Source organism: Anastrepha ludens, chromosome 2, assembly GCF_028408465.1.
Source record: "Anastrepha ludens isolate Willacy chromosome 2, idAnaLude1.1, whole genome shotgun sequence".
Classification (NCBI taxonomy): Eukaryota; Metazoa; Arthropoda; class Insecta; order Diptera; family Tephritidae; genus Anastrepha; species Anastrepha ludens.
Window position 1 is genome coordinate 35768316 of NC_071498.1, and position 21979 is coordinate 35790294.

General features: G+C 35.5%; 5 protein-coding genes across 5 annotated transcripts; 4 read left to right on the forward strand and 1 right to left on the reverse strand.

Annotated features, from left to right (window-relative positions):
* Nucleotides 1–3972: 3972 nt before the first annotated feature.
* LOC128868568 (chromatin assembly factor 1 p55 subunit) lies at nucleotides 3973–5986 on the forward strand. The gene is made up of 3 exons (XM_054110822.1): nucleotides 3973–4311; nucleotides 4401–4958; nucleotides 5017–5986. The coding sequence occupies exons 1-3, from the start codon at nucleotides 4290–4292 to the stop codon at nucleotides 5724–5726; spliced, it is 1290 nt and encodes a 429-aa protein (XP_053966797.1). The 5' UTR covers nucleotides 3973–4289; the 3' UTR covers nucleotides 5727–5986.
* Nucleotides 5987–6932: 946 nt separating this feature from the next.
* LOC128868565 (protein arginine N-methyltransferase 1) lies at nucleotides 6933–9076 on the reverse strand. Its single transcript, XM_054110808.1, has 5 exons — nucleotides 8882–9076; nucleotides 8457–8822; nucleotides 8083–8393; nucleotides 7824–8011; nucleotides 6933–7748 (listed from the first exon to the last, which is right to left on the reverse strand). The coding sequence occupies exons 1-5, from the start codon at nucleotides 8892–8894 to the stop codon at nucleotides 7055–7057; spliced, it is 1572 nt and encodes a 523-aa protein (XP_053966783.1). The 5' UTR covers nucleotides 8895–9076; the 3' UTR covers nucleotides 6933–7054.
* Nucleotides 9077–9195: 119 nt separating this feature from the next.
* Nucleotides 9196–10423, forward strand: LOC128868582 (28S ribosomal protein S10, mitochondrial). Its single transcript, XM_054110849.1, has 3 exons — nucleotides 9196–9261; nucleotides 9324–9580; nucleotides 9642–10423. Exons 1-3 carry the CDS (start codon nucleotides 9253–9255, stop codon nucleotides 9895–9897), a joined length of 522 nt encoding a protein of 173 aa, XP_053966824.1. The 5' UTR covers nucleotides 9196–9252; the 3' UTR covers nucleotides 9898–10423.
* A 1571-nt stretch (nucleotides 10424–11994) lies between these two features.
* LOC128868576 (uncharacterized) lies at nucleotides 11995–13664 on the forward strand. Its single transcript, XM_054110834.1, has 5 exons — nucleotides 11995–12284; nucleotides 12352–12540; nucleotides 12609–12693; nucleotides 12786–12941; nucleotides 13102–13664. Exons 1-5 carry the CDS (start codon nucleotides 12049–12051, stop codon nucleotides 13282–13284), a joined length of 849 nt encoding a protein of 282 aa, XP_053966809.1. The 5' UTR covers nucleotides 11995–12048; the 3' UTR covers nucleotides 13285–13664.
* Nucleotides 13665–17196: 3532 nt separating this feature from the next.
* On the forward strand, nucleotides 17197–18074 carry LOC128868589 (D-aminoacyl-tRNA deacylase). Its single transcript, XM_054110861.1, has 4 exons — nucleotides 17197–17339; nucleotides 17400–17490; nucleotides 17560–17795; nucleotides 17864–18074. The coding sequence occupies exons 1-4, from the start codon at nucleotides 17297–17299 to the stop codon at nucleotides 18034–18036; spliced, it is 543 nt and encodes a 180-aa protein (XP_053966836.1). The 5' UTR covers nucleotides 17197–17296; the 3' UTR covers nucleotides 18037–18074.
* The last annotated feature ends 3905 nt before the right edge of the window (nucleotides 18075–21979 follow it).

Here is a 21979-nt window from a genome sequence, read left to right on the forward strand (position 1 = left end):
CCCCTCCATTTGTGGAACAACATCAAGATGCACACCACAAATAGGAGGAAGGGCTCGGCCAGGCACCTAAAAAGGGTGCATGCGTCAATTATATATATATATACAAATATATAGATTTTCAGATCATCCGCGTATAGAAGAAAATTACACTTGGAAAAACAGGATGAAATATCGTTAATGATGAGGACAAATAGCGACGGGCCTAGGACACTACCTTGGGGGACATCAGAGGAAGCAACAAAAGAATAAGATGATACATTATCAAGTCTAACGACACTGTCTATTATGAAGATAGGAAGTTAGACACTAAAAATTGAGAATGAATGCCGAAACCCCTAAATTTAGTTTATTAATATTGAGTGAGATACCCTATCAAAAGCCTTAAAAAAATCTGAGTAGATTGCATCCATTTGAAAACCCCGATTTGAAGGGTATCCGAATATTCCTTAAAGGCAGCTCAATTAGTTAAAATAAATCTGCCGGAACAAACCCATCTTGTTTGGGGAAAGCACATTTTAACTGCAAACTATATTTTGTCTTTATACGATGCACGCAAACAATTTAGAAACTTTGGTTAGTTTGAGCATTTTTCAATGTCACTTTTATTGCCGCTTTTAAGGATAGGCATAATAAAAGTCATCAGTTATCAAGGAAGACTCCAGCAGAAAGTAACATATTGAAAATGTGATTTAAAGGCGTAATCAAAGCAGGGCTACTTTTAATTACAGTAACGGATAGGCAACAATATCAGTATTAGTAGATGGTTTAAGCTGATTTAATTTTCCAAAGTTGATGCAAGTTTCTAAATTAAACAGGATATCTTCATGGACAAAGTCAAAATCAGGAGTGCATGACATAGAATGCGAAGAAAAAAATATAGAAAAAAGATTGACAGCATCGGAGGTGGAATTAGTCAAGACGCTTTTAAGATGAATCGACGCTTCCTACATTACGAATATAATTTCTGTATAAAGATTTATTGAGCTTGTTGAATTTACTTCTGTAAAACACGTGCCGCCTACGAAAATCGGCATTAACAATGCTTTTGCTTTTTATAAAACTTATTCTTGAATTCCCTTAGTCGTTTGAGTTCTTCGACCGCTTCGACAACTCAACACTTAACATTGGGATGTGACTCACGCAAGTTTCAAATAATACAAATTTAAAAATGTCATAACAGCCAACCACAGCCACATTTTCAAATTGCCGAAAGCAATCCAGCGCAAATAAATTATTCAATTCAACAAAATTATAACGCGAGCAATTAAAATAAACTGACTACTACTTCAAAATATGTACATACATACATAACTAACAGCAAGCGAGAGTATAAAATTAATATAAAAGCTATCAAATATTAAGTCTAAAAATCGATTGATTTGTGATAATTGAATATATAGTAAGTTATCAATTAAGTAAAATTTGCATAAACTCAGATGGAGTCAGAAAATTATTATCCATAAAGTTGCAAGAAATATTACTTAAATTGAAGTCGGCTAAGTTGCTGTCACTAATTTTCTCATAATGTGCTGGGATGCTCCCAATAGGGGCTTATATATGGCATCGGAGCAACCCGGCGGAATATAGGACACGCAAATATACAACACACCAAACGCGTCTTTTAATTTTACGCACGGAATTGGAATTCAGTAGCACATAAAAAGAGGCAGGAGGATGACTGCGTGTAACAATAAGTACATCACCACTCTTACTAACACCAGTTTCAGCTAAATCTCAATCCTTGCGAAAAACATCAAAGAGAGTTGTGGCGAAGAACTCCTCGTCAAAGAAGTTAACATTTAGCCAAGTCTCGATTAGGACGAAAAAGCCGTAATCCAGTTGCGAACTCAAAATGCAGACGGATTCAGCTTTGGTGCGCACTTGGCGTAATCTGGAGGCCCAATTTCCTCATACCCTTTGCATTAAATCAGGCACATGCGAATCTACGTATCTCAAGAGAAAATAATCAGCTATGTTTTGCAAATCGTACGATCGATGAGGTTTGCAAAATATTTGTATGAAAGTGATACTTTTTCACTGAGACTGATAGAATATTTACGTCATATACACGATTTTTAAATCTCCGAATATGTTTTGTAAATCGCTCTTATCTTAAATCGTACCATTTGCAGAACATTCTTGAATATGAAGAAGCTAAATTGCTTGGAAGAGATAACCAGTTGAAAAGTACATTTAAAAAAAGAATGGTTGTCGCGACGAAATAAGTCCATATTGATGGATCGTACTCCGCTTGCAATGTACCCTAAACATTCAATATCTATTTAGCATTTTCCTAATTTTTGAAACTAGGTTCAATATTTGAAAAATAGAATAGGGAAATTCAAATGGTGTATAAGATTGATGGTCACATTTACGAGATTGCCGTTTACATAGTCAGACTTAAGATTGATTAAAACAGCTGTCAACTTCGATTATACTCGTTTGTTTGAAGATTCAGATTGGTTAGTTTATAGAAACCGTGTTCAGTAACGTTTCTAATCGATAAATCACAGCATAATTGTGCCCTCATTTTAGACGTATTCTTACGCTCTTCCAATCAGTCGTTGTTGGAATTCACCGAAGTATCATGAGCATTAGCTGCGTTGATTTTTCCTTATATCACGATCCCAATCTCGTAAACAAATAGCTGTCACATTCCGTGTAACGTCAGCGACTCAGTCATACAAATTGCAGAAAGCCATTTAACAGTCTGATGTTGGCCACACCTAATTCTATCCACCGAGTGTGAACATGGTTATTAATGCTTTCTCTCCCTCAAGTATTGATTCTTCCATGCAGAGAACGTTGATGTATAGAGAAGTCTCAATGACTGAAAAGGCAGCACTTTTCAGGGGTACTCGTTTTGCGCGCGAGGTACACCACAGCCACATTTTTCACCAAAGTTAACAGTAAGGGGCTGAATTATGTACATTTAGCAGCAGTCGATAAGGATTTGTTGGTGATTAGAAGCATAGAATGTTAGGTAGCTTTTTGATATGACCTATACATTTGAATTTTCCAAATCATCCAAAATTATTACATATGTTATGTCTGTCTGTCTGGTGTCTGTAAAACTTTGTTGAATTCCCTTTGTTTTAGCATTTGTGAGGCAGGAATTTGATCATTAGGTTATTTACATGAAATATAAGGCGATGCTCGTGAGGTAAGTCATGTTGCTTCAGTGCACACATATGCGTGCAACATATACATATTTAATAAAGATGCAATTGAACTTAGTTGTCCCATATATGCAAATACGTTTCTTTGAAGTTTTCCTTTATTTATTTTAAAGTTTTATACTATCTAGAAAATGCATACATACAAATGTATGTATATTATTATTCCCTGTAATAAAATGTAAATTGAAAAAGATTTGGTTTGCCAAAGGAACAAATAAATGCATATTCAAATGTAAATACATATGTCGATATACCAAAACACTTGTATGCTATGAATTAATTTCGACTCAAAAAATTAGTACAAATTTTCATCAAATTTGTTTAGTTTTAAATTTACTAAAACGCACATGCCAAAATGTTAGACGTCGTTTTATAATGAATTTTTTTAAATTAAATCAAAATATTAAAGTTACTTTGATTTGAAATGTTGGCGCATATAATAAATATTCAATCATTTTTTCTTCATCTCCTTTGTCTGAAAATACAAACTGAATACATTTTCGTTTATCAAGGGAACATAAAAATGCACAAGCAAATACTTTGCAAAATGCCGTCGGCTATTCGTCAATTTGATTTCCTGCAGAGGCCAAAAACTGTGCAGGGCCAATATGCTAAAGGAGAAATCGCTGTAAAACATCTCTGTTAAAAGTTTCACCACACCCCGGCGGCGGTTAGACTTCATTTTTGACAATTCACACCATTCGTAGCTCGTGAGAATTCTCTATATTTAATGTTCTCTGTTCCATGTGCCAAATGTATAGTTGGCAACGCTACGTATGCCGCTTTTTTCCATGAAAATACAGCTAACTTCCCTCGTCAAGTACTGTAGCTTGCATCTGAACTATTCTTCTCGCAACCGATGAGTTTTATTCTCACTTGCGGTTTGTTTGAAAATATCTGGATATTTGTGAACATTGCATACTAATATAAGGCAGTAAGAAAAATTTTAAACCAATAAATAGATTTATTTACACACTCCTAGTAGTGTAGTGGAATTTTCATCAGTAGGTGTGAGTGTACTTCTCAGTCTCTTTTGTTTCTTTCGCCGCTGTTGCTTTGTTGTTTTGGCGCCTTTAAGTCAACGCCAGCGGTGTGAACAATACTGAAATCATGGTCGATCGTAGTGATAATGGTAAGATTTTTTGAAATGATTTTCTTTTAACGAATTCGCGTTAAAGTGAACTGTTTACTATATATTGTAACTATTGTAACTCTTTGCAGCTGAGTCTTTCGATGATGCCGTCGAGGAACGTGTCATTAACGAGGAGTATAAAATCTGGAAGAAAAATACTCCATTTCTGTACGATTTGGTGATGACCCACGCCTTGGAATGGCCATCGCTAACCGCACAGTGGCTTCCAGACGTGACTAAGCAGGAAGGTAAAGATTATTCGGTGCATCGTTTAATCCTGGGAACTCATACATCGGATGAACAAAACCACTTGCTCATTGCAAGCGTTCAGTTGCCCAGCGAAGACGCACAGTTCGATGGTTCTCACTACGACAATGAGAAAGGGGAGTTTGGAGGGTTTGGATCAGTTTGTGGGAAGATTGAAATCGAAATTAAGATCAACCATGAGGGTGAAGTAAATCGAGCACGTTATATGCCCCAAAATGCGTGTGTAATTGCTACAAAAACGCCATCAAGTGATGTGCTTGTGTTTGATTACACGAAACATCCTAGTAAGCCAGAACCATCAGGAGAATGTCATCCGGACTTGCGCTTACGAGGACATCAGAAAGAGGGGTATGGTCTGTCATGGAATCCAAATTTAAATGGTTAGTTAAGGTGCAATAATTTATTAAGTATGCTTATTTAGGAGTCTTAATTGTATAGGTTATCTGTTATCTGCGTCTGATGATCATACAATTTGCCTTTGGGATATTAACGCGACTCCTAAAGAACACAGGGTAATTGATGCAAAGAACATTTTCACCGGTCACACTGCAGTAGTGGAAGATGTTGCCTGGCATTTGCTGCATGAATCACTTTTTGGCTCTGTGGCTGATGATCAGAAACTAATGATTTGGGATACTCGTAATAATAATACATCGAAACCATCTCACACTGTAGATGCACACACAGCCGAAGTAAATTGCTTAAGTTTTAACCCCTATTCGGAATTCATTTTGGCTACCGGTTCTGCTGATAAAACAGTAGCTTTGTGGGATTTGCGTAATCTTAAATTAAAATTGCATTCCTTCGAGTCACATAAGGACGAGATCTTCCAAGTGCAATGGTCGCCCCATAATGAAACAATCTTGGCATCGTCTGGTACGGATCGCCGTCTACACGTATGGGATTTGTCAAAAATAGGCGAAGAACAGAGCGCAGAAGATGCCGAAGACGGACCTCCTGAGCTATTGTTTATTCACGGGGGACATACGGCGAAGATTTCAGACTTCTCGTGGAATCCCAACGAACCTTGGATAATTTGTTCTGTTTCAGAGGACAACATCATGCAAGTTTGGCAAATGGCCGAAAATGTTTATAATGATGAAGAACCCGAAATACCAGCATCTGAATTAGAAACACCCACCGCCTAATTGCTCCTGGGTTTTCGTTATTTTTTATATTTATTTTTAAATCCAACCACTATATCAATCTCCTATAAGTGGACATACAATAATATTTCCTTTATGGTTTTTTGATATTAATAAATATGACTTAGTAATTTATTTGTTTTATATTAGCACGCCAACGTTCTTCAGTTGTAACATATTACTGAGCGGTCAACATAGCGATATCTCAAAAAACACATAATAAAGTAAATTCTCCAATCCTTACATATATACCGAAAAAACTACTCAAAAGTCGAAATTATAACTGGGCTAAAGGAGAAACTCATTTCATCTCCTAGATGAAATGCAATAGCAGGTTGTCAATTTTTTTGGGGGAAATCAGTACGCATGTTTCAATTTGTTAATAAATATAATTGCATCTACGAATTCGTAAGTTTTTTTAAATTTAGTGAATATGTTTCCACAAATTATTCGATCATTTACTAAAATTCGCTAAAAATTATATTTAGAATAAAATGGTTGTGTGAATATCTGCCTAGACTGTGTTGTCCTCGAAGTCATCTAACAGTAGGCTAGGCTTAGCAAACAGGTTTGCCGCAAAGGCGTACAACTAAATTACACAAGCCTACAAAATTCACTCGTTTTTTATAGGATACTGGTTTTCAATGTATTTTTGAGCACTGAGTATGATTCTTGGGCCCGAGGTGGTTTTAAGGAACGTTTTATGGCTTTTCCCCCAGTTGCCAAAAATCTGACACTGACATTAAAACTTGAATCTTATACTACTATTGGATTTGGTGATTGCTTGAAGAGTGATCGGTATAGGGCTGTTTAGTACAATTTTTATACACGTTTTATGCAGGAACTTAAAAATGCGGTTGTATATGTGTCATATCATGTCGGGCGGAATTCAGAAAGGACGTAGGTTCGAATCTCGGTGAAATATCAAAATGAAGAAAAAGTTTTTTCGAATAGCGGTCGCCCTCTCGGCAGGCAATGGCAAACCTCCGAGTGTATTTCTGCCATGAAAAAGATCATCATACAAAATATCAGCCGTTCGGAGTCGGCTTAAACCTGTAGGTCTCTCCATTTGTAAAACAACATCGGGACACACGCCACAAATGGGCTGAGCTCGGCCAAACACTCACGGGTGCACGCGTAATTATATATATATATATAAATATATACATACATATCTGTTTAAGTTATTAAATCAATTAATAATATACATATATTGTATAAAACATGTATTTTACGGTTTAATATCTTTCTAACAAAATTAATAATGGATTTGAAATGTATCTATATAAGTGTAGGCCCAGGTAAACCAGGTAGTATCTCAGTAGTTATTATTAGTCCAGATAGTAGGAGTGCTTCTTCCCGAAAGCTTCTATTGTTATATCCAGAGATCGGGCGCTATTACGACTACGACGACATATCAGTTGCCCTTTGACAGTATCCCTAACTTTTACTTTCTGTGGTCGTTCTAAGAAGAATACCACCTGTTTCCAATGCGTTGGTTTGCTGTTGGGCGAAGTACTAAACGAAACTGGCACAGGCAGATCGAAATAAGTGTCGAAGTAACCTACAAAAGCAGATAATTCGCCGTCCTTTGTACAATTGAGATGGATTTCGTACGTGAAATTAGAATAATTTAAGTCGACTTTTTGCAGGTTTAAGTCTGCTATTAGATTTGGTTCAGTGAGTATGTGTTGAGAATCAACCACGTCGATAAGAGGTTCATGCAATACCTCTCTTCGCATATTTGACATATTTAGGTCATATACATCATCCCAGAACTTAACTTGTTGCTGATAAAGTGATTCACTGCCATAACCAACTATGCTCATTGTGCATCTATTTGGAAGCAACATTCCACCATCTTTCAGGTGCGTGTCGCGCGCATAAATCACACTGTCCAACATTCCTTCGAACAAAAGAAAATAGCCCATCCACTCAGAAATTATGATGTCGAATTTTTCTTGTGGCAGTGCAGTATCTTCTAGACGTCCTTTTATCAGCGTAACATTGCTGATGTTATTTCGCCTGGAAAAGAATAAAAAATATACATATATGTATATATATACCTGCGTAGTAGAAGTTATAAAGTATGAATTTTACTTTACTATATCCATGGCATTGTAGATTATATCGGAGTTATCTATTCCAATTACACATTTGGCACCGGCCTGCGACGCGAAAATTGAGAGAATCGAAGTACCACAGCCAACATCAAGCACATCTTTACCGTTAACGAAACCTTTATTCAAAAGTAATGCGTCACGATAACTTGTTGTTCGCACAACATCCTAAAAGTAAATGTTTGAGTAATAATTTTGTTATAATATAGTAACGAATTTATTTGGAAGAAGCTGCTTACCGACAACATTTCATGATGTATGCCGAAGTGTGCATAACTACTGAAATAGCCACTATCCGCTTCCACGGAAACGGCTGCTACAGAATTTAGCGGCTTTAACTTTCCATTTCGCATGGTAGTTAAAGGAGTCGGCTCTTTATCTAATAGCCGTTGGAAACCAGCGCGCATCTTCGCCATATCTTCTCTTGCGCGTTGAAGCAACTCCTCTAGCTCCCGAACTCTTTCTTCTAAAACATTTAAAGATGGTTTTGGATCTGAGCTATTCGTGATTTCGTGGTTTTCGGCATTCGCAAGTTGCATTTCATCGTAATCTTGGTAAGAAAATTATGTACTAATAATTTTTAAGTAAAAGCACTTTCACTTGCAATAATTACCATAACATAGCCATGCTTCGTATTCTTTTGGCTTTAAATATTTCTCGTCGTTCCAAAATGGTTCTTTTGCAGCTATAATTTTTTCCGCAGGCACATTCTCGCTACGAATACAATTTATCAACTTAAGGAATGAGTACTGATCCATATGGAATTTGAATTTCAGTCTATGAAAGTCAATACCATGCATCTTATCTAAGTGTTCCATGCCGGATTCTACAGATGGCAATTGTTGTTCGCAGAATAAACACTGGACGGCCTCCGTATCAATTTCCTCATCAAAATCGCTGAAGTCGCCATCATTATCGCTATTACCATTAGAACTAGCGCATTCACTAGTGAACTTCTCATCGATAAGCTCGGGGATATCTAATTAAAAAAATTGTTTACAATTTTAAGCTTTAAGAAGTAATTGAATAGCAAATTACCTGTGTGTTCCATTGTTAAATTCAAAAGTAAAAACAATTGCACGTGCTGCTAGCACGGGCATCCACTAGCACAGTTGTTGCCAACTTTACGGTTGATAGAAAATTATTCGTTTAAATAATTAAATCCGCGGAATAAAATTTATTTATGAGAGTAAAAGCCATATTGGAAGATATATATCTCTGGGGTAAAATGGCTACTCATTTCATTCATTCATTGAATATAGTAAAAAATTATTTATGCATTTAAGAATATATTCGGGTAACATTAAATTGCAACCCTACAACCCAAACAAAAACAATAAAATATTCCACTTCTTTAGGTTACATAACCTCTACCGCCTTTGCGAAAACAAACTAAATATTTCAGGATCATGATATCAGTGAGTTATACAAAGTATTTAACTGGAAATTATTCAATATTTAATATATATAACCTTTACAGGCTTTTCGAAATCTGTTAATAGAACGCAGCTCCGCGATTCGACCTCTGTCGCGTCTTACTTCTAGATCTTATAGTAATAATGCATCTACCACCAGTTCAGGAGTATCATCAATTGCTCCCGCGGTTACTGCCGAAAAAGATAAACTATTTAGCAAATTAGAAATTGAATTACGTGGTGTAGATCCAGCGGTGTTAAAAAGTTATGCGTGGTTTGCGACAACAGCAGCAAATCACCTAAACATTGAAGTGGGGAAATGGTAAGGATTTATAATTTTATCATGTTTCGCATGTCACTAGCAGTATGCCAATTCGTTTTAGCTGGGCCGAGAGAAAAGCGCATCACGACCGTTTGACTTTATTAAAATCGGTACACATTTATAAAAAGCACCGCGTTCAATACGAAGTGCGCACATACTTTCGATACCTGAATTTCCACAAGTTAACGGGTTCAACGCTAGATACCTTTCTGGAGTATATTGAACGTAACTTGCCTGAAGGAGTTGCTTTGAATGCTACAAAAAAGGAAATACAAGAAATACCGGATTACCTGAGAAAACCGCCAAGTGGAGTTTAACCAGATATCACAGTGTTTCAGTTGTTCATGTTCCGAACATTTTATGATTTAAGAAAATATTTAAAATGAGCTTGTTTTCTAAATTAAAAATTCTACCTATACTGTTAAGAAAAATAAAACACTAGATTCCTATTGAACAAATGGATAAAAGTGTAGAGTGTCCTGCGGCTTAGCTATAAAAAAACACGGAAATGAGGTTGCACCAGTTTTTACTCTTATCGTAAAAGCCGAAGTTAAAATATTCACTCTCGAAAAATCAAAATATTTCAAAAACTCAAAGCAAATTAAACTACATTTCGTTTGTTGTATAGAATTCATACCCTTTTATAACTTTCTCAGAAAGAATGAATTCTATATAGATATTTGTTTTTAGAAATCTGGTCTTGTCTATGCAATATTAAAATCCCAACCCTGACCATGCAATTCACAGTTTTTGACGTAAATCTTCTTTGTATAGTACACTTGTGAGTGACAACTTAGCCATAAAAGGCATTATAAGCTTTGTATGTGCATATATTAAATTATGAAAGATTAAAATCTTTAATATAAAAATATATATATTTAAATATAATATTAACTATAGGGGTTTCCAATAAGAGGCGGCATTTTGATATTCAACGAAAAATGCTATTTTTTAATATAAATGATTGGATGTTTATTTCATTATAAAGAGGAAGGTATGCCGTTAATAGTGGAAAAGAACATCATGCTAATGACCACCACGACCACTCTTACAGGACAATTTCCTTTTCATGAAATTTTCCATAACCGAATTGCAAAGTGGCTGTCCTATGTCCTCGATAGCCTCACGAATTCCATCTTTGAGGTCTTTAATCGTCCCTGGTCTGTTGGCGTAGACCTTCTCTTTCACATGGCCCAAAAGAAAAAAGTCATTCGAGAGATAACACGGTCCGGAAACTTTTCCCGTAAAAGATCAATGGTTTCGTTGCTTGTGTGGCACCTAGCGCCGTCTTGTTGAAAATAAACGTTGTTCAGATCAATACCATCCAATTCCGGCCATAAAAATTCGTTAATCATCTCTCGATAGCGCAATTACATTCAAAATAACACCTGTTATTGGAAAACCTTTTACTTTCTTAGTAATATAAATTTATAATATATAAACTTCATAACGTAAACTCACAAAAAGCAACAGAATTTTGGATCTTGCTTCTCCGAAAGTTATAAAGAAATGGAAGAATGATATCTTCTTATTCGTTTACGTGATCGGCGTAAAAACTCCATCTATCTAATTCTTTAGTTTGTTTTTTATAGTTAAACAATATATTAAAGATTTATTCCACCAGGGAGATAACGGCTGATATTAACGTATTGCTCCGATCAGAGCGGATAGTTACAAACGATGTCTTGGGTTTGAAATTAGTTTTAGCATCAGGTATTAATTTTATTGAAAAAAAAACATCACTTTGCTGTCGACACAATTGTTTTATCCGAAAACTACGGTTTTAGAAATCGTTTTATTTGGTTGCACTACAAATTCATGCCCTCTGTGTTTGAGGGAGAATGTTCATCATAAGAGACCGGGATTATGCTCCATACTCATCTGATATTTCCTGGATTGACTTTATTTATCCTATCTCCATGGCTCACACAGTTGAAATTTTTTTGCGATGATTGAGATGATAAAAGGGGATTTGCTTAAAACGCGGAAGGCGAATCAAAAATTGGTCTATGAAAAACGAAATTTTAGAACCATGGATTATATTTTTTAGAATGATGTAATTTTTAAAATGATACGATGGAGACTATTCTGAATAATAATCAAGGAATAGTTGTACGTTTTTCGTTTAATTAAAAATTTCCTGCTTGGCGAAATTTGTTAAAGAATACAAACATTTGTTGATAAAGGCGGTTTATCTGCCACTTTTGATTGCTTCGTTTAAATAAACTTTTGAAGTGTGTGTGCGATACAAGGCATAAATTGGCGAAAGTTTTTCTTAAAATAACGTCAACCCACATGAATTTGTAATGGTCAGATCTCCTTCAGCAGTAACTGACTGTTTGGCGCTAACTGCAATTAAGAACTCTCTAAAGTGGTTTTGTAGAAAAATAATATACAAGATTAAATATAAGAAAAAAAAAAAAATAAATGGGTAAATAGAGAGAATAAATAATATAAATTACAACAAAATGGTATCTCTTAATGTGTACAGTAGCCGTTTGTTCCACGCCATAGCTTTGGTATTGGCTGTATGCTTCCACATTGCACCGCAAGCTGAGAGTATTGGCGAAGATGCAGTTTTAGACTTTTTAGAACAATTACGTGTACGAATGTGCCATCCGATACCGCAGTTGGGCTTGCCTGCCTTGGACCCTTTTCAAATCACGCAAGTCGAAGCGCAAATGAACAATAAATATATTATAGAGTAAATGAAAAAAGCTTTTGAATCAATATTCGCATTCTTGGTATTCATCAAATTATTTTACTTGTAGCTTCACTGGCTCTATGACGAATTTTAAGCTTACTGGTCTTTCCGATTTTATTTTAAATGACTTCAGGATTTCTATGATACGAAAATCAATATTTAATGTCACTCTACCACTAACTGCGCTCAACTCGATTTATACCGCTAAAGGATCATTAGCTTATATTGCCAATTTGGCAGGCGATGGTGATGCTGAGTAAGCGGAAATAAGACTACTAAATATTATCTGTTTTGTTGTGCATACTTATTTCGCTTTTTAAACAGGGCGTACGTAAAGGACTTCAGCTTAGGAATTTCCTTCAGCTTTAAAACTGGCAAATATCTTGGTATAAGGAATTTGAGCATTATGGTGCTTATCATTGAAATATATATGTATATAGTATATATTTTTTCCAAACTCTAATAGTTATTGTAAATTAAGGAATACCTTTTTTCTGGCAGATCAAAGTTGGAGAAGTTTATATCGATTTTGAAAATCTACTCGAAGAAGAGCGCATAAATGATTTCTTCCACTCGTTGATCAATGAACTGGGCTTAGAGCTTTTGGGAGATCTTTGGACAGACGAACAAGGCCTTGTGGAGCAAAATGTACAAGAGGTATTATGATATTTATATGTATGTACATATGTATCTCACATAATTAAAAAATTAATTATCATATACTACATATATTATATAAATGGATGTGAATAGGTATGCACCTGTTTGCATACTTAAAAACCATTAACTTCACTTTTTCTAAACTTCTTTGCTGCAGCGAGTCAACGTTTTTATTGGTCAATATACTTTAAGCGATATTATGAAAATAATTGGTAGTGAGGGAGGAGAATCAATATTTATTAATGGACCACCAGGCGACTGCAAAGATCTCACAACCTCAAATAAGACTTTTGGTGCAACGGCAAATACCTACAAAAACAACACTACACTGAAACAATAAAAAAAAAATAAAGTCCGTATAACTAATTATTTTGTATTGCATAGAAAAAGTTATATGTATTTGCTCTATCTGTACAACGATATACTCGTACATTTAATTGGTATACTAAATAAGTTATACATGAAATTATGCACATTTGTTGTTGTTGTTGTAACAGTTTACTTCACATTTGTCAAGGAGTGGTGGTTTATTTTAATTAACAACTGTATATACTTGGTACATCGCTTCGTCCAGACCTTGAAATTACTGCTTTGCTTTCTTTTTACATTTGTGAAATACTCGTAATAATTAAACTTTTTTACATTAATATTTTTATAGGTAGTTTCATTTTTAGCTACATGTATAGTGTATTCCTCGTATTATTATTAATATGTATACATGCATATATTTGTAATATTCATATTACTAATATATTATTTAGATATTTGCATGAATACCAGTTCTAAAGCAATTATTTGATCATTGCCTACTAAGGCCATTAAAATAATAATTTTTAGCATATGTACTAATCGAGCATTTTCATTTGACATACCTACATATATTTATGGTTTATCCCTTATGCACTTTTTAAGAATAACAACCGGTTATTCGGGAATGATTTGCCAAAAATTACAATAGCATATAAAACCAATGCAATGCAAAACATGTTTTCTCACATTGTTTTTGTAAGGCATATAAGGCCGAATATAGATTATTAGCCTACTGTTTATTGATTTGAAGCCAAATATAAGAATTTATGACAACCAATTGCCCCCCAATCGGTTATATCTATAGGGGCAATAAAGTTAAGTGTTTGTGAACTTTTCGCAAGTGTATGAGCTTAAGATTAATGCGTATTTTTATAACAAAATACCCTGAAGACATAAATAATCAAATTAGTCCAGAACATTTTTTTTTTTTAATTTTCTCAATGATGCGAAATGGAAATTTCTTAAAGAAGAAAGCAATTGGCGAATACTTAGAATATGGGAAGAAAAATAATAATATAGTGTTTAACTTTCTGTAGAATTAGCGGCCATAGTCGAGTGTTTTTGTGTGTGAAATACCGTAAGTATTTTGTGGGTTCGAGTTCTCTGTGGACATGGAACAACAAAAAGTTTTCACTAACAGGGGTCGGACGCTGGCAGGTAATGAGAATTTTCCTAAATATGATGCAATGAAACAGTTTGTCATAAAAACCATCAATCTTTCGCTGGCGGCATAACAATTTAAAGCACTCTACGTTTTTAGATATCACAGGATTGCTATCAAGGCGAATTTATTACAGGTGACAGCAAACACATATAAGTAAAACCCTACATGTATTTGTTGTTGCGTTTGGTGCAAGCATCATGTCAAAATCAGCAAGCAAATGTAAACATACGAATGTAAACATACCAATACATACAAACAAAGCATATCATTTTGACGTAAGCCATACCTACGGCGAAAAATTCAGCTGGGTGAATGCTGTCATCTTATTAAATCCACCTTGGTTGCTATTTATATTTCTTGCAGAACAATGGCCAAATGAACATTGGTGGCTAAAAACGGTGTTCTCCATGACGATCAATACAATTTAGCATTCGTTTCAAATCATTTTCGTAACACGTTGTCCCGATATGCTAATGCTCAAGGATGCCTCAATCTAACCGTATGGGACCTGATGATCTCGCTCAATCATTTCATATTTCATTGATATTTTCTGACACAACAACTGATTTTGGACGACCTTCCCGTAACTCGTTGGTGAGCGAACAGTGATTACGGGTAAATCCAGTTTCTTTACGGTACTGCAGGGTGGTGCCAGCTCGCCATATAAGGATTTTAGTTCATCGATGAATTTTTGTCTTGTTAATCCATGTCAAAGTAGTGAAAAATAGTCGCACGAAAATGTTCCCGGTTTAGCTCCATCTTTTGCCGAAATAATTTTCTAAAACCATTATAAACAACACTAATCTGGCGAAAGGAATAATAACGATAACTACGAATTTTGCTTGGACATTGTTCTTTTATGTGAAATTTATCTCGAATCGAAAACTTGCAATAAATTGTAAGTGCTTTGGGATGAACTGGATTTTTGTGCAACCAGGAATGAATGGCCTACCAGCATTTCTAAAGAATTATTTTAGGGCCGCAGCAGTGACATTGGTGGGGCCCATGCTGTTATTCCAGCCTAATACTTTTGAATTTGAGAGTGTTTCACGGTGTTACAACAAACCAAAATAGCATGTTTTACCTATAATTATGTATGTACAAGGTGGCGCAGAATGAGTCACCTTATCGGAAAATTTATAATTTTTGCGAATGGCGTCGTACGTTAATCATATTTGACATTTGTGAACTAGACAGCTTTAATATACAAACATTTGAGTAATGGAGCACGTAATGGTCAAAATAAAGGCTCCCTTCACTCCAAATTATGTTTTTGTATTGGGTTGGGGAATAAGTTCATAGCGATTTTATATTTTCATTATTTTGTATTTTCATGATTTTATATTTTCATTATTTTACAACGATTTGTTTGTTGTTTGGCAAAGTATTCACTCGATAGAACTCTTTCTGCTCTACAAAACTATGTATGTTAATTGTATTTTTGAGTTATTTTATTTTTTATTAGTTTCGAGGTTTAAAAATTGAATACCCAGGAGGCAAAAATCAACATTTTCGACACCTGTTCTTCTTTCTTTTCATCGAGGTCAAAAAGCTGCCGAAGCATCCCGGCACATTTGCGACGTGTATGAAGAAGGTGTCATAGGGGAGTCTACAGCACGGAAATGATTTGCAAAGTTCAAAAATGGCGACTTTGATGTCGATGACACGTCCTGCAGCGGAAGGGTCTCTGAATTCGCTGAAGAACGTCATAAATCATTTTTGAAGAAGAATGGTCACCACACCAGTCGGGAATTGGCGGAAAAAATGAACTGCGATCATAGAACTATTCTCAACCACCTTCGGTCATTGGGATTTACCGAAAAATTGGGAGCCTGGGTGCCTCACGAGCTCAACGAAAAGAACAAAGAAAGTCGTCTTCAAATTGTTTCTCAGCATCTTGTCCGCCATCAAGCAACAAGCGGCCACAAACAGCGCTTTTTGCACTGAATCATCACGGGAGATCATCAATATGAAGCAAAGAAAGGAGTGGGTGGCTCCAGGGGATACGCCAAAGCCGAGAGTCATGGTGGATCTTCATCCATGTGTTTGGTGGGACTGGGAAGGCATGGTGCACTGAGAAATGCTCGAAAAAAATTCCACGGTCAACAAAGGCTCTACCATGCTCAGCTACATCGCGTGAATGAGGTTATTCAACTGAAAACGCCAGATTCCATGTTGTACAAGTCGTCAAAGACGCACTCAAAGAGTTCGAATGGGAGGTCCTTCAGCATTCGACGTATTCTCTGAACCTTGCCCCGACCGATTTCCAAATTTTCCGCCCCCTGTCAAACCATATGAAGGACGTTACCTTAAAAATTGGCTTAACAATTTCTTTGACACCACATCAGGCGATTTTTGGGGCGGAAAGGCAATAACAAATTGGTCAGGAGGTGAGAAGAGGTTGTAAACAGCAACAGCGAATATATAATTGATTAACTTATTGATATAATTATTAATTTTTGTTTAAATAGAAGTCTTCGGTAAAATCGCTACGAACTTATTCCTCCACCTAATATTTAGTAAAAAAGTTAAAAAGGAAATTGGATGCTTAATTTTGCAGCACCTTGTATTTAGTTACTTTAGGAATTCTTATTTATGTGTTAGCTTGTTTTGGAAAGCATTTGCAATAAAATGTAATACTTAACTCATTTTCACATTCAACTTGTAATAAAAATTAATTTGAACTTAACGTCCCTTTGATAAACCACTTCCTCAAATGTATTGTACTGTACTTTACACTCGGCGCAGGTACTGTACGCAAAATCAGCTGTTTCAATAGTTGTCATAAATCGCGAATTATAAACATAAAACAGCTGCTGCGCGCTTTTTAGAATTTCTTGTAATAAAACTATTTGTATTACATTTTAACATATTCACAATGAAAGCTATAGTACAACGAGTATCTGCTGCAAAAGTAACCGGTAAGATATCAATAGGAATTCGACTATAAAATCCCTTTTTACACGCGATATTCATTCAAGTTGGCGACGAATTAATAAGCTCCATAGGACGTGGTCTATGTGTGCTTGTAGGCATAACGCACTCAGACACAGAAAAGGATGTGGAATATCTGTAAGTATGCTAATATGAAAACAAAAATATTATTTAATCATCAAAACTTCATCAACTCTCAAACGCTAGTGTACGCAAGCTACTCGCTCTGCGTCTATTTGAAGACACAACCGGTAAACGTTGGCAGAAAAGCGTTAAGGATGAACAACTCGAAATTTTGTGCGTTTCACAATTTACGCTCTATCATCGTCTTAAAGGGAATAAGCCTGACTTTCACTTAGCCATGCAAGGTGACACTGCTCAAAATTTATATAACAATTTTCTGAAGCGTTTGGGAAATGATTATACTGCGGCGAAAATTAAAGGTAACGACGAAGTTTATTGTTTATATTACATATTATCTTAAATACATAAATTGTTTATTTATGTACAGATGGCAAATTTGGAGCCTACATGCAAGTGCACATACAAAATGACGGTCCTGTTACTGTAGAGCTCGAATCGCCCGTTGAGGTAGTGCAAGCTAAAAAACCATCTCAAACAAAATTAGAAAATCCAAACAAAGAAACACCAGTTGAGTGCACTTCAACAGAGGTGGATAAATAAAGCGAAACAAAAATTAAATAAAATTACGCGTAAAATCATCACTACATTTTTAGTAAGAACAAATAAGATTAACTAACAAAAATGATGGGTGGTTTGCAGTGAAGAAGGAGAGGAATTTATGGTACTTATGCATTTGTTAAGATTTAGTTCGTTCGAGAATAATATCGTAGGCATATGGGGAGTTATGATGTTGTTTTTGCGAAATACTCCAAGCTGATAGTCCACTTTCTTGGGATCAATATTAAATTAAGGTGATCTCAGGAACGAAAGGCGATGATTTTTCTTGAAACATTAATAATCGCCCTTATAACGAACTCAAGGTGCATGAGCTTCATGCGTCATTTCCAATAAAAAAGAAAATACACAAGTGAAAATTTGTAAGACAACTTCGACACTCAAACCACAGACTGGAAAAGCTCGGTGAAACATATAACAAGGGATGTATGCGCCAATTATAGTTATTATTAATTTTCCCTACACGGAACAACAATTAAAGACAACACGATAATAGGGAAACAGCTGGCTGATAGGTCTTTGTTCTGGTGGTCAAGGTTAATGTGCCTTTGCTAGTTTCTTTTTTGTTGCTACTTTGCAAAATTCAGGGTGGAACTCTAACATTTGGAATTCATTTTAATTCGACTATAAATAAAATATGCATGAATATTTTTCAATGAGTTCTTTTTTTAATAGAGTAATCCTTTTAAAATCTTGTTGCGGCCGTTGCAGCCGAATGGGTTCGTGCGTGACTACCATTCGGAATTCAGAGAGACCGTAGGTTTGAATCTCCGAGACTTCAATGATAGAAACAGTTTTTTCTAATAGCGGTCGCCCCTCGGCACGCAATGGTAAACTTCCGAGTGTATTTTTGCCTTGGAAAAAGCTCCTCATAAAAAATATCTGACGTTCGGAGCCGGCTTGAAACTGTAGGGTCCCTCTATTTGTGGAACAACATCAAGACGCGCACCACAAATAGGAGGAGGAACTCGGCCACAAACACCCAGAAAGGGTGTACGCGCTAATTATATGTATATATATAAACCTTTTAAAAAATAAAAATTTGCTTTAAAATCATCAGTCATTATATTGTATATTAATATTTTCACAATGAAAATTTAAAGTTTAAATGTGTTTAACGCCCTTCGCGTTTTACATGAGATATCAAATACAGATAAGTTTGTAATTCCATGCATTCATTATTAAATTGTGCCTTTCTATATGATATTTGCTTATGTTGAATGAGTTATCGTAAAAATATACAACTGTAACTCTTTCCAAACTATACAAACGTTTTTTTTTTAATTTTATTTTCACTGAAGCTTAACTAAAAACAGTTCAACGCAGGGCCCATTAAATTAAAAATTACCCGAAGTAAATTATAGATATCCGAAGCCAACCACAAGCAGTATTCTTAATATTTGTATTTATAATAAATACCAATTCAATTGGAATTGCGATTGCTTGCTGAGGCAGGGCTCGAAGGAACAGTAAAGCGGAATTCCTCCCATACGACTTTTCCTCAACAAATTAATAGAATTTAATAAATTTCATGGCTTCCTTGTCATCTACTCTGTCAATGAAATGAAAATACGTTATGCTCTCCTTAACTACTTCACAACGATCAAACAACAACTCTAACAATGTACAACGTGGGTTTCTTTCAAAAAAATCCAAAAAATTACCAAAAATGAATTGTTTTCGGTATATTATTGGTTTATGTGAAACAGCAAGTATTTTCATTATTTACGGAAAACGGTTTCATTCGTGTGGCGGCTTTGGCTGGTTTCTTAGTAACGCAACTTGTTAACCCAGTTTTCTAAGAGCTTGGAGCCGGTTTCTTGCTCTATCTCACGAATGGGTTGCTAGGTAATCGCTTTAAGGTCCTGAATCGATAATGAGTCGTTCGTATAAGATTGGCCCTACTCGCAACTCCGAGATTGTTAATTGACGGCTGATAGCACGATTACCGAACTTGGCGTGCAAAAGATCGATCGTTTGTTATGCTAGCGTCTGCAAACTCAGGGGAGAAAATCGAGTAACATAGCGCGGTAAGGCTTGAAGGTGGTGGGAAGGTGTGATATTACACAATCCTGATGGCTAATCCACTAGTCCGAGACGGGAGAAAAATTGAACACCGAAACGACACAGTAAATCCCATTGTTTCATGGGCTGTATGATAAGTATGGCGCGGTTTTGCAGGAGACAAATGTTGTGGCTTTAGTGTCCAGCATCAAAAAGTCGTTTATCATGGCGCGATAGTGTTCGCCATTTCCTGTTACATTGGTGCCTCGTCTTTGATCGCACCAAAAGGTTGTTTTCAATGAATGCAATGGTCCTTCTTGAATGGTTGCGGGTTGCTGTTCATCCCAAATACGGCAATTTTGCTTATTGACGTAGCCATTAAGAAAAAAAACGGCCTCATCGCTGAACAAAATTGTAAGTTGACCTGAGCGCGAGTTACATATTCAATTTCAAATATAAATTCACATTGTAAAACAGACGAAATTGATGAGTTTGTAAATAAAATAATGAACAATAAGTAAAAGTAATTGGAAACGCATTTCCTGTTTTGCAACAGTTTGACTTACCTGAAAAAGCGTGGGACAGGAAATGCGGAATAAGGTATTGACAACAATTTGTAAAATTAAATATTAAATGCAGAATAAGCAAATACATATGTACGTTAGTTTAAGTCTAAATGTAATAATTGAAATTATAATAAATCAGTTGTTGAGAAGCCCTTCAAGCAAAAAGTTGTCTTTGTTCTTTCATTTATTTTTTTTCTCAGCCGCTTGAGCAAAATACAAAATTGGCGCAGTCGGTAGGATCCTTTAAAAAGTAAAAGGATCCAGTGAACGAATTACGTGCGGTGAATAAACAAAATTTTTATAACACCCAAACCCTAATCCTGCGAATCCGTAGCCAACTCAGGAGTTGACCGGACCCTCCAGGGTATAACTTAATATATGTATAATTTAAAAAACATAAAAAGTGCAGTGCAGTGAACACTTATTAAAGTAGACACCACTAACATAAAAAGGTGCAGTGCAGTGAACACTTATTAAAGTAGACACCACTAACATAAAAAGTGCAGTGCAGTGAACACTTATTAAAGTAGACACCACCAACATAAAAACAAAGGGAACCATCAGCTTAGCAAACAAGCTAGCTGATAAACCAACAATCAAAAATTAGGCAAGCCAGGCAGAAGGAATTCGATAAGAGAAGGATGGAGCAGGCCCAACAGGAAATGGCACCAGCAGATCTAGTAGAGCAGCTCGCACGAAGGGAGCAACAACTCGAGCAGCTTAGATTGGCCTATCTAGATCTTCAACAAAGGCAGCAACAACACCAATTACAACTTCAACAAAAACAACAGCAGCAAGCACAACAACAACCGCAAGAAAATGCAACTTCAAATTTGGTTCTACAACAACAGATAGAGCACATCTATAGAAATATATCACATCTACCAACGTTTACTGGAGTAGGTCAGGTGACCATTAATTCATTCATGAGCAATGTGGAATATCTTCTTTCAACAAAAAGGAGACATCCTAGCAGCCGGTGGAGAAATAATGCTAGCCTTACTGTAAGTTTTAGTTAAGCGAAAAATAAGTAAGAAATCTTGTAGAAATAATTAAAGACATTTTTTTTTGTGCATAAATTCAGAAAAATCTTAAATCTCCTGCATAAATTGAGAAAAATCTAAGTGTGTGAAAATAATTGAAAAAAGTAGAGTCAAATTTCAAAAGCTCGATTGTTAAATTTAGTAGCGAAGTAGAAAAAATTTTTATGAGCCAAGCAACATCCATGAGAGAATAATTAAATTGAATAAATTAATATTGAAATAATAAATTATGAAATTAAATTGAAAAAATAATAGTAAGAGCTAAATATTTCGTAAACTATTTTTTTTGAGCCAATTAAAAGAAGGAAAAATCCA